The sequence below is a fragment of the Hydra vulgaris genome, chromosome 04 (assembly GCF_038396675.1).
Source record: "Hydra vulgaris chromosome 04, alternate assembly HydraT2T_AEP".
Classification (NCBI taxonomy): Eukaryota; Metazoa; Cnidaria; class Hydrozoa; order Anthoathecata; family Hydridae; genus Hydra; species Hydra vulgaris.
The window spans coordinates 29,528,271-29,542,267 of record NC_088923.1 but is presented as its reverse complement, the minus strand read 5'-3'; the positions used below and the strand labels follow the sequence as shown (position 1 = coordinate 29,542,267).

The window sequence follows — 13,997 nt, the reverse complement described above, 5'->3', positions numbered from 1 at the left end:
AGATTTACATAGTCAAATGTTTGGAGGATATCGGAAGATAGTTTATCTGATACCAAATAGTAAATGTAAGTAGCAAAAAAATATCGAAAACTGTCTGTTTTCGGTGCATAAAAGCTAATGATTACACTTACGTTAAATTGTTTTTATAAGTCTGTGCGAAAAAAAACATTGTTAATTAAAATAATATATTTTAAAAAGAAAGTCAATAAAGTTAATTTAAAACAATAGTAGCGTGAGAAAGTTGATAAATAAAAAATGCAAAATAACATTTTGGAACACGTGTCAAATTAACGTGTGAATAACCGCATAAAATTACGCTTAAATTAATATTAAATGTTTTTTTAACTAGATATTTCCTCTAATGAACATGTCTTCACCGTTATGACAAATTTTTACCGTGCAATGCCGACTTTGATTTTATTGGTATTTTGGCACACTCTGTGCGCAGAGGGTAAATTTTCCTTAAAAAAAAATTTTTTTTTCAAAGATAAATAAAAATAATTTAAAAAAATCTCAAAATTTACCAGGCGGTAAATTTTTCCTTCGCAACACTACGACCAACTCAATCTAATCACAGACGGTTTTACTTTCAATTTAGTGTAGTAAGGATGAAAAATACCATATTTTTCTTTAAAACAAATTGTATACCCAGTGTATACAAGTTGTTATCTGCAAGATTTCATTGTAGTAAAATAATTTATTGCTAAGTCAAGCCCATGTTAAAGTAAATACCAATTCAGATTCACGTTTGTTTTTCATTGTTGATTGTAGAGAATTTTTAATAATCTTCAGTCTATCAAATCTTTTCTCATCACTTGCTCGGTAATAGGAAGAGACAAGTAGGTTTAATAGTATAACAATAATATTATAAATATATATATATATATATATATATATATGTATATATATATATATATATATATATATATATATATATATATATATATATATATATATATATGTATATATATATATATATATATAAATTATTATTAGGACATCATCATCATCATCATCATCATCATCATCATCATCATCATCATCATCATCATCATCATCATCATCATCATCATCATCATCATCATCATCATCATCATCATCATCATCATCATCATCATCATCATCATCATCATCATCATCATCATCGTCCTCAATATCATTACCATCATAATCAGCACCATCATTATTATCATCGAAAAATGATGTTTCGATTTTCGACACCTTTTGTGCGTTATTTAATAGTAACAGTAATTTTAACAGTAATAACAATAACAATAATAACAACAATAATATTAATAATAATAGTAATAATAATAATAATAATAATAATAATAATAATAATAATAATAATAATAATAATAACAATAATAGTAATAACAACAATAATAATAATAATAATAATAATTATAATTTTTTGTGTTTTTTTTGTTACTATTATTTTACACTAATATCTATTTCTTTGCTATAAAAATATATTATTTTAATTGATATGTTTTCCTTAAACTAGTGCTTGTAGTCTCTGTAAATATTCCCTTAATGTAATAATGATTTTCAAAGTACATTTTTTATTAAAAGTTGATTGTTTTATAGTTCTGGACTAGTGTAGTTTGGATGGGTTTTTAATATGCCATTTTAATAAATGTCTATAAAAAATGCCCTTTATATAAGTTTTTAAAATAATTTTAATTAAATCTTTTAAAATGCCTATAAAAAATGGTCTTATTATAAGTTCTGCCTGTCCGAACCCAAATCGTTAATGTGTGTACTTAGCTTTTCTAGCAGCAATGTTGGAAGCTACAACATCTTAATTAACTTTCTTTTCTCTGTTTCGATTGAAAGGATAAGACAGTCATTAAGACAATCCTGTCCCATGGTAGCTCTAAGAGAGTTCTTGACGAAAGCTAACTTGCTAAAAGATCTCTTGCCTTCAGTTACAGGTATTGGCAAAGTAAGTAAGATATGAGACAGTTTCATATCTGGGGGAAATTTCCTTCAAATCCCTTCGCATAAATGCTATTCAGAAGATTTAAGGGCTGATCATTTGTCAGTAGATGGCATTGGACAGATGAAAAGTAGCAGAACTCATCATTACACTTATCTTCACTAAGATCATTTGGATATAGAAGTACGAGATCTTTAACATCAGATTCTTGACTGTTTGTTAAGTCCGTATTGATATTAGGCGTAGACCAGATGAAAGAAAATAATCTGCATTGCTGTTTCAGAGCTTGAAATCTTTCTGTAATCTAAAGGACTAGTTGGGGCACCTAAATAAAATTAAAAAAAAAAAAATTCTTTGTTGGATGTTTTCAATTTTTTATTTGGCATACTTATAGTTTTATTTTTGTCATCTGATGATGCCCCGTAAATGTGGTGCCTGTGGGAAACCAACCCGGATCCCCCACAAACTTTTACAAACTTCATGAAAACTATACAAACAGAAGATAAATTAGGAAATTCTAGAAAACTTATTTGTAAAACCTAAAAATGAATTATTTTCCAGACATCAGTTAGCTTCACGTAAACAATCATCTTTTTTTTCAGGTCTTTTGTACACAGTAAAAATTGTAACTTTAAACAGGTTTCTGCTTTAGAACATTGTGAAGAATACATTTGTAATTCATTTATATGTGGTCTAAACTCTCATATTCGCCAACATTTACTAGAAATTCTTAAACTTACTGAACCCTATAATCAAGCTCATTCATTGGAAAATGCTCAAAGAAATAACGAAATGTATTCACACACAGTAAAGTAATGTTGCTACAATTAATAAACATTCTGAATTTACTACTGAGCTTGCTTTGGATTCTACTAAGCCTAGTGGACTTTGTTATTTCTGTGGAAGTAAATGTCCCCCATGACAATCATGTCCTGCCAGAGACACAGAATGTAACAATTGTGAAAAAAAAGGACATTTCCAGAAAGTATGCAAATCATAAGAACTTTGTCACGTCTGCACTAAGTTTCACTCACTCAATTCTATTGTTTATATTTTTGTTGCTAGGTCCAAGATAAGAGCTCTTCTTGACACTGCAAGCTCTGACACATAAGCAAATCATTATGTGACTCTTTAAAACTTAACATACTCCCTTCTAATAAAAGAGTTTCTATGGCTGATCCTTCCTTATCTTGTCAAGTTACTGGTAGAGTTTTAACTAACTTCACTTTATTTGATACTCTAATATATACTTTTTGGTTATACCTAATTCTTGTGAACAAATCATACTTGGTAGAGATTTCCTACAGTTGCACAAAAGTCTTATATCAATCATGGTGGCTATAATGCATTCATTGAACAAGTAACAAAAAAACTTTTGGAACTAGATATAATTAAATAGAGACATAAGAATTAATGATTACTCACAAACAATAAGAATTTTGTCAGAAAAATGTTTGATATATTGAGAATAGTATGAGAACATACCAAGGACTCTCTGTCGAGTCCTTGGTATGTTCTCATACTATTCTCAATATATCAAACATTTTTCTGACAAAATTCATCCTTTATCTCTAACTTCTACCTTTCAATTGTCTGCTGAAGCTATTAAATGTTTGAAAAAATTAATCTCTCAATCAGCTCTACAAGCTATTGATGAAAGTATCCCATTCTAGGTGGAAACAGATGACTTTCACCTACTAAAAAAAAAATATTCTTCTGTTAAGAAGGATACTTAAGATATTGTTCAATCACTTCAAAAATAGAAGCACTACTTTGTGATTTGGCATTTTACTCTTGTCACCAACTAGCGGTCTGTCTCATGTTTGACAATAACAAGAGTAGAAAAATTAAGAATGACAAGATTCTGAGGAGGATCGAACGTTCTTCGTTCAGCTATGATATAGTTTATTGTCCTGGGTGTATATATATATATATATATATATATATATATATATATATATATATGATAAAATACTGTAGCCCTGGCTAATAACCCCTGCTAGAATTATTGTTTAGCTGGGGCCGGGTGGTAAAAAAACCCATATTTGGCCATGGTCAAGGCAGCGGCTGGGGCCCTGGTCACTTTGTATTAAGTGGGTCTGTTCATACAATGATCTCTATAATCTTTTATCTCATACTTCTTCAGACTCACCTTATTGCATTGTACTACTTACTACTACTCTAAAACTGACTGGCATTCTTTTTGTGATTTTCTTTGTGATGGTTCTTGGGTTGATCTTTTTCATCTCTCTGCTGATAAATGCTAAAAAATATGCAACCTCCTGGATCCAGTCAGGTGTGGAAGCTTTTTAAATTACTTAGAACAGGCAGTTGATCTTGAATCTGATCTCTCTTCTGTAAAAGCTTGGGGCTTGCAGTGGCTTGTGTATTTTAACTTCAACAAAACTCAGTTATTTACTGTAAACAACTATCGCAATAGTGTTGACATTCCTATATTTATGAATAGCAACCTCCTACTCCAGATACTAGAATTGGAAGTTGGTCAACAGTTTTTTTACCGGTGATGTCAGCAAGTAATTTTCCATCCCAATGAATACATAAAGGAATTTCTGGTTTGAATTCCTTCTTTAAACCTTCTGCTATCTTCTTGCGGTGTTTTGTTCGTTCCCTTCGAATGGAAGCTGGATTAACATTGTATTTTGTTGGATCATGACCAAGAAGTTGTAATGCAGGTGTTAACACAAGTGCCGCCCCACGATCACTCTATTTCATCACATCTAAATTAGCCGCCAACTTCTCATTCAGTATATTTTTCCCGCCACGTCAAGGACGCTTTGGAGCAGGTGTACCAGAAGTTGATCGCTCAGGGTCATCTTGGTTACCAGGCAAGGCATCTTCTTGAGTTATGCTATCTTCTTTAGGGTTATCTTCACCTTCAGATGATGATGAAAGAAAAACTGTTTCTTCTCGAGATTTTCTTGCCATCTCCTCTCGGTCCCTTTTTCGGTTAATTTCTTTTTGTCTTTTTCTTGATACTTCTTCTTGCTTTGCCAATTTCTTACCGACTGGACCCATTTTGCCTCTCCAAATTTTCTCTCTTTGGCATAATAGGAAGTCCTTATCCTCCTGAATGGTGATCATTTCCAATGCGTTGGCGTGGGCAATATTGAATAGTTGTTCTAACCCTTCATTCCATTGGTCTTCCTTTTGCTTAAAATAATCTGAACGCTTAGCTTTATTCTCTTTATTTTTCTTCAACTTTTCCCATTCCTTGTAAATGTTTTCGATTTTAGGGACAACGTGCTTCTTTAATTGCACTGGTATTCGGGCCTTTGACCAAACTTCAAAAACATCATTTGCTGTGGAATTTAATGCTTCCCTAATGCTTTGCTTGGCAATCTGCTTGTAATGAAAGAAAAGGGCAAACACTTCCCTTTTTGATGAAAGCATAACACTATCTAAAGAAGAGGACATCTGTCCAATAAGCACACCAATAAGCACTATCGTTGCACTGGTTGATGAAGCCATCATTCTACAGTAGTTACACTAGTTTAACCTGCAAAAGGAACAATTAAGCATTATAGACACAATTCTGCACACTAAAAGTAAAAAAATTAGTTAAGAGAGGTTTGTACGCTAAGCACCAACCACTTTTATTACATAACATTATACGCAACAGAAGTATTTTTAGGGTACATTTGCGCAATACTTTAGGACCGGTAGCGAGCCCTAAAAATTATTCTTAAAAAAAGAAAAAGTGTATCATTTTTTTATGATAATAACCAAATGGCAGGGTGGCCCATGCAAAAATTGAATCTTTAAAAATAAGAAACACCCTAATGGTCACTGCTCAAATGAACTACTAAAGATAACTAAAGATAATCTTTAATTCCATCTACCAAAACACATTCTTGCTTGACTCATCATTCGGCAAATTTGCATCCTTTTACTATATCTAAAAAATCCTTTTACTGTATCTAAAAATAATAGTAATTAAGCTACGTCTGCATTTTTATATTTTAACTCAAAAAAAGATTCCAAAAATATAAAAAATCTTCTGACTATCTTGAGCCGTTTTTAAGTTTTATAAGTAACTGCCCATACATCACCAGTGCCTTGCAAAACATTTTATGAGAGATTGTCAGTGTGCTTCTCTTGCAGCTTAGGCTTGGATGAGGAAAGAAAAGTAGTGAGTTACCAGGCAGAAAATAATATGCGTGTTGCTGATGTAAAAAATACATCATTAATAGGTACTTTAAATACAATGTTTTCCATTTCTGTATTGTAAAATCATAAAATGTTCAAAAAACAAATATTCAATTCATAAAAAATGTATGAAATATAAATAATTATGACATTTTTCATGGAAGATGCAATTAATTTTTTATCTCAACAAGCTTTTGTATCAGCCTCACTATCAGAGTGAGCTAGATGATTTAATCAGAGATTTAGGTTTTACTAAGTCAGAAGCTGAACCTCTTTCATCTGGAATGGAATAAAATGGAATGGAATGAAATCTACTAGGCAAAGACTGCAGGACATTTGTTCCTGAATTTGTATCTGAAACAACATAAAGAATTTGAAATTTACTTTGACTTGTGTAATGATCTATGTTATTGTAAGATATTTGTTTACTTCTCTTATTTTCAAGCATGATTTTGTGCAATTGTAACTGTTCATAAATCAGTTAAAAATGGAGTTGCTCCACAGTGGAACAAAATATCCATCTTTGCCTCTTGCACATTTGGTACATAAGAAAGAAGACTATAATAATGTCAAAAAATTCTTTGACAAAATTAATTTTTCTGAACTCAAGTGGAATGTTGGTGGTGATTTCAAGAAGCTAGCTTTATTGCATAGCTTGCAAGAGAAATACGAAAAATATTCATGTTCCCTTTGCTTATAGGACAGCAGAGCTGATGATGATCATTACAAAAAAGTTCATTGCCCCACACGAGTGGTCTGCAGCCAGGATGTTTAATGTTCTCAAGCAGCCTCTTGTAGATTCTGACAAATCTTGTCACCCCCACTTTATATCAAGTTAATTTTGGTAAAACAGTTTTTAAAACCTATAGATTTTGGAGAAGCTTTACAAAAAAAGTTTCTCTTGTTTCCAAAGATATCTGAGGCAAACATCAAAGTGGTGTATTTGTTGGATTAGAATAAAAGCAATGTTGAAGTCAAAGAAACTCTAAAGAGCTAAAAGTTGAAAAAGAAGCTAGGTATGCATTTCAGGATGTAGTTTGTGGATTCTTAGGAAAAGTTCAAGAAATTGGGTTGTCCATAAAGATTCACACCTAGATTTCTTCCCTGAATATATGGGTGCTGTCAGTGAGGCATAATGGGATATTTCATTGCAAAAACGTCCTTGATATCTACTTTTCATTTTTGCAAAGTCATTTCAAAAATGGAATGTTGATATCAAGGATGATGGGATATTCCAATGATGGGATATTCCAATGATGGGAGATTATATATGGTCTCTAGTCAGAAAAGAGGAAAGTATGCACTCAAGAAAATTTTCTATTTTTAATTGTAATAATTTTTTTCATCTCTTTTCACAAGAACAACTCTGGAGAACAAACCACACTCTTCTTATCATTCCAAAAAAACAAGTTAATGCTTTGTTAGACATCTAAAATAATTCTGCTTTCTTTGCTAAGGTTTTTCCTCACTTAAACTCTTTTGCAGACAACATTTGTCCATTTTTGTTTGCATTCTTGTTGTAGTTTAAAAAAAGTTTACTCTTGAAGTCTCCTTATATATCTCTTTAAATACGGATTTTGATCTTGTTCTACTGCTGACTAATTAAAAGATTTCATCATTAGATGGAAGCAGTGACCTATTATATTGCTCCTGATTTATTAAAGATAAAGTCTAACATGGTTTTGTCTATAAGCTTGCTACATATGGTGTAACTACAGTTTTAAAGTTCTCCTTGATAAACAGCACTCTCTTTTTTTTTCCATTAGCCTCTGGGGTACCACAAGGTTCCATTCTTAGTCCTGTGTTTTTCCTTATCTATTTTATTGCGTTTCTGAAAATCTTACTTTTAATGCCTTTTTTTGCTGATGATGTATTGTGGGTATTTTATGCTTGGTATTGATGCATCCACCTGGTATCAATATTTTTTGGGTTCGGTCACTTTTTATACTGGTTTTTATTGCCTATTATTTCCTTATTGTTAAAAGTAAATCATACATAAATGACTATAATAAAATCACAGCAATATGTTATAAAACTGAAGTGAAGAAAAACAGGTAATGTGTAATTCTATAGAAAAAATATTATATTTAAACTGTAAAATAATGTGTTAAAAAAAAACTGATTATGTTTGAACAATTTGAATTCAGTTCATCAAAACTTCTAAATATAAGGTAAGGATAAAAGTAGTTAACAGACTGTTATTATTACATCTATCAAAGTACATATGACGACTGTTGATATTTTTTTAGTTTATGATTTTATATTTCAATTTAGTTTTGTCTATTTTATATAACACCTGTCTTTTTAATATATTGTCTTTTCAATAAATTGTCAAAATATTTATAGAAAAGTAAAATGGGAGTAAACTATTTATGGGATATCATTAATAATTCAAAAGAAAAAACAAATCCAGAATCTTTACGTGGAAAGGTTATAACAGTTGATCTAAGCATATGGATTGTTGAAGCCATAAAGTTGAAACAATCAGTAACAAATTTACATATTCGTAATATGTTTTTTCGTATTTGTTATTTAAGAAAATTTGGTGTCAAATTAATCATTGTTACAGAAGGTAAAGCACCAGATTTAAAACAAAACACTATGAGATATCGAAATTTTTGTCAGTATGGTGTTAAATTAGGGACTACAACTGTTGGTAGAAACAGATTTCAAGCCCTAATATTGGAATGTTGTGAACTTTTAGATTTATTAGGTATTCCATACATTAAAGCTACTGGTGAAGCAGAGCAAATGTGTGCATTTTTAAACTCTGAAAAAATTTCAGATGGCTGCTTGACCAATGATGGAGATTTTTTTTTATATGGAGGCAAATGTATTTATCGTGATTTTAGTGCTGATCCAAAATATCCTTGTGTTTCAACTTATACTCAGGAAAAGATAAAAGATAAAATTGGAATAACGCGTCATGATATGATAGGAATTGCATTGTTATGTGGATGTGATTACATAAAAGGTGTTAGTGGTATAGGAAAATCTCTAGTTTCAAAGTTTATTTCTGAAAAGTCATTCAAAGAGAATCTTTTAGTCAGGTATTTTTATTTTTAGTCAGGTATAACTTAAATTATATAAATTTTGATTAAAAGATATGAAATAATATTTGTTAAATTTGTTAAGAGATTTTAGTAAAAAATTGAAACATATTCAACTTAGTCAGCACCATACATAGTTTAAAACTGTTTTGCTAAATATTTACTCCGCTACCTCTTCATACCTCAGTTCAGTCGCCATGGTTCAAGTAGTACCCTCTGAATATATATATACTTATATATATATATATATATATATATATATATATATATATATATATATATATATATATATATATATATATATACATATATACATGTATATATATACACATATATATACACACACATATATATATATATGTGTATATATATGTATATATATACACATATATATATATATATACATATATATACATATATATATATATACATATATATATATATATATATATATATATATATATATATATATATATATATATATATATATATATATATATATATATATATATATATATATATATATATATATACACACACATATACATACATATTATATTTAACAATAGTTTAAACAACTTGATGATTAAAAAATATTAATGATATTCTTTAATTACAAAAATATTGCATGGCTCATCTATTAGGCCACTACCTATTGGGTGTTCACAAAGGGTCATCCTGAATTTGTTTATTTTAATGCTATTAACATGAAAAAATCAACTTAAGTTTTCTTTTAGGTATATTTTTTTCAAGATTGAAAAATCATATTTTATTGATTTTTTGGCCAGTTTGATGTTTCATATAAATTATATAAGTTATATTAAAAGAACATTTATTTTTTAGAGATCTAAATAACTATGAATGTAATCAGCTATTTTTTAGAGATCTAAATAACTATGGATGTAATTAGGTATTTTTAGAGGAATAACTATGGATGTAATCAGGTATTTTAGAGAAATAACTATGAATGTAATCAGGTATTTTTAGAGAAATAACTATGAATGTAATCAGGTATTAGTAGAGGAATTAAAACACTAATTATTGTTTCTAATAAACTTTTTTATTAAATGGTCTTTTTTTCTTTCAAGCATTTTTGCTTCCAACAAGGCTGCAAGCAACCACTAATTAAAGTTGGAAGTTACTGGAAGAGAAAAGGTGAAGATTGTAGAGCAAGGTAACGATTGACAGATAACTTAAAGGATTGCAAGTTATATGAATCAGGAAAACAAGATGAAGGAAGTGAATTCCAAAGAAATGATGTTCAAGGAAAAAAACTAGATGAATAAGAGTTTTTGGAGCACTTAGGAATAGTCACAGAAAAAGGATGAAACTTAATTGAATGACGAGTAACACAAGAATGAATTTTAGTAGATGGCACAAGAGGCGTTAGCTCTTTAGAGCAGTTCCCGTTATGGTATTTGTAGAAAAAAGAAAGAGAAGCAACATTACGACGATGTGATAATGGTTGGAGGTTGGCTGCAAGAACAGATCCAACTATGTTTACAATGCGTTTTTGCTCCTTGTCTGAAAAAGAAAGAGCATCATTAGAAAATCCGCCCCAGATATGGCAACAGTATTCCATACAAGGCCGGATTTGAGATTTATAGAGATAGAGAATAGAATCCGAAGTAAGAAAGTGTTGAGGTGGATAAAGAGATGCAACCTTAGCAGATGCTAACTTTGCAACTGATTTGGTATATGGTTTCCAAGAAGAGTTAATCCCAGAAGATGAAAAATAGATGACTCATTGAGTACATCACCATTCATAAATATAGGAAGATCTAACTTGTTGCGATAACGATCGGCTGAAAAAAATTGAGTTTTATCTGTATTGAAGTTCACCAGCCACTGTGAGCCTCATGCTGTAGCAGAAATGAGATCCTTTTCAAAAGCTCAAATACCCCTCAAAGCAATCAGAGAGTGTCGGTTTCTTATCACGACAAGAATAAATAGTAGTATCATCAGCTAACAATACCACCTTAGATGTGAGAATATCTGGAAGATCGTTAATGTAAATTAAAGAGTATAGGGCCTAGGATAGAACCTTGAGGAACTCCTGAAGTTACAGAATGAGAAGAAGAGTGCTGTCCATCAAGGACAACTTTTATACTATATTGGAAAGGAAGGGTTCAATAATCTTAAAGATAAACACCATAAGAAGAAAGCTTATGGAGAAGACCAGCATGCCAAACTTTATCAAAAGCTTTTGAAATGTCAAGAGCGATGGCCTTAACCTCTCCACCTTTATCTAATGCACAAATCAGCTGCAGAACAAGAAGATCGAAATCCATATTGATGATCAGAAAGTAAGTTATTAGATTCAAGATGAGAAATTAAGTGTTTGTTAATTAAAGATTCAAAAACCTTGCTTATGATCAGATCACCCTCCAGAATTTTTGAAGATAAGGACAACAGATGCCGCTTTCCAGCAGGCTGGAAAACAAGACTCTGATAAGCACTTGTTGAATAGTTTTGAGATTATAGACGACAGCTCCAGGGAACACTTTTGCAAGACAATAACAGGTATGTTGTTCAGGCCATAATCTGCAGAAGAGTCTAGGCAGGAAATCACTTTAGATACAGAAGCTAGATTGATACGAATGTTAAGCAATGGATTAACCTGTTTGTTAACAATATCAGGTAGAACACAACTAGTGGAATCAAGAGATGATATTGAAAAGTTTTTAGCAAACAATTCAGTCTTTAGGTGGGGTGACAAAAACTGAACCATACAAAAGAGGTGGAATTAAAGATTTGCCCTTATTATTGATACTATTAAAGATTCTCCAGAAGTCGCGAGAGCCTATTTTTTGAGAATAAAGTCACCGACAACAGCTATATTAGCTGATGGGTAAAGGGAGAGGGCTTGGTCAAGATGATCAGAAATAACATCAAAAAGAGTGCAGTCTTGAGATGAAGGAGAGTGATATAGAACAAAGAGAAAGGCAATAGAGTGAAGTGGTGCTAAACGAAAGCACATGAAAGAATAGTCTGTGGATTTAAGCTTAGTTTCACGACAAATGGGTGAATTCTTATGAATGTAAACGGCCAGGCCAAGTATGTGACTATTGGAGTCTTTACGAATTAAAGGAAGATAACCATCAACACTAAGATCGCAAGATGAGACAGCTGAACTCAAATTAGTTTCACAAAGAGCATGTAGCTCTAGTGAACTTTGCAAGAGATAAGACTTAACAGAAGCAAAGTTACTTCAAAGACCACGAATATTAGTGAATGATATGTTAAGAGAACTTGGTGATGATGATGGTTTTTTGTGTTTTATAGTTTTTGGTACTTTATTTATTTTTAAATTTGTTGAAGAACTTGACTCAAAGTATAGATAGTACTCAGAACACTGTTTAATAGCCCAAGCAATTGCCTCATTACTATTAATAAACGCTAAGCCTTAACAAAGGGCTCTAAATGTGGCCTCTGCAATGCACACCAAAAGTACAAACAAGGACACCATCCATGCGCAACATGGCACTGTTAGTACTCTGATATTTTACAGCTGTTGATGGAATCAGCTTCTCTGAAAGCTACCACAGAGTTCGGAAAACCTGACTACCATTCGGCCTCAGAAACATAAAACTGAGTTTTAGAGCTGTACCCTCATTAGGAGATAATAGAATTAGTTACCTAGTCATAAATACAGAGACACAAGCAAAACCCATGCATTGAGTCAAGAAGATCTAGCATTCAACATCCTAAACTGGAAACAATGTATTAAAAATACATCTGCGCCAGCCTAATAGATAAAAAAATAAATCAAAACGGTCAAAAAATAACAAAAAACTTGATAAAAAGACGTCACTTTATAAAATAAGGTATCACTTTATAAAGTTTCTTTTATTCTCTCTGACTTTTTTCAATTTTTTTAGAGCTCAACCTGAATATCATTAACAGAAACAAGATAATCTCAAACATTAGCATTAAAATTTATTTTCATTACAATTTTTGGCTTTAGCTTTGACTTTAGTTATTTTTTTTTTAAAGTAATTCATCTCCCCAATGCCAATAGAGCCACTACAGCTCAGAAAAATAAGTTTTAAGTAAGTAGATTTAAATGCAATGTCTTCTTTTAATACTCTTATTTTAAGGGTTTGGTTGAGGGCTTGGTTTCTTATATTTTGATTTTCATTCTGCAGCATACAGTGCAGAAAATTTTCTTGCATACAACAGCATGAGTTTTCTTATAGGTTCTTAAGGACATTATTTTAAATCTTGAAGATTGACTTATTAAGTGGTTTTGTACAAAAGTTGGCAAGGATAATTATATTTTCCTGAGCGCTACAATAGCAAGTAACATCACAAAATAAACTTGAACAATATGATCCAGGTTTTTTTTCTAGAATTTTTTTAAAATAAATCCTTTTGAATAATGACACAGTACTCAAACTAACTAATGTTAACAGACAACTCTAACTCTATGGGTGTAAATTAAACCAATAACTGTTTATGAAGAGTTTGATTAGATGCAGCTTCTCCAATAGGCTCCCTGTAAGTTTTAGGACCATTTGTATTTCCATCTAAATCAATGTGTTGCGTGGCAGCTCAACATAATGCAACTAACGCCCTAAAAAGTGTAAGCTTCTTTTGAGTAGTATTTCAAGTTTGAAAACCTAACCATTATCTTCACCCTTATTTGAAATTGTATGAATAACTGCTAAGCATCTGATAAAACATTAATCAGGTATTTTGTAGCATTTGGCATGGTAGCACCAGTCATGTATAACTGATATAATATGAGTCAAAGTTTTGCGATGTTGACCCAGATTCTGCTATAAATATTAGATGATGTTCTTCAATTAGTTTATGTTACTTCATAATTGGTAAAC

General features: G+C 31.0%; 1 protein-coding gene across 1 annotated transcript in view; it reads left to right on the top strand.

The window, feature by feature from the left end:
* Positions 1 to 8,423: 8,423 nt before the first annotated feature.
* The window catches only part of LOC100215220 (flap endonuclease GEN homolog 1), a 91,905-nt gene continuing 86,331 nt past the window's right edge, over positions 8,424 to 13,997 (top strand). Inside the window, exon 1 of the mRNA XM_065796008.1 lies at positions 8,424 to 9,159. Coding sequence (XP_065652080.1) covers positions 8,465 to 9,159 — 695 coding nt within the window. The 5' untranslated portion in view covers positions 8,424 to 8,464. The remainder of the gene's footprint in view (positions 9,160 to 13,997) is intronic.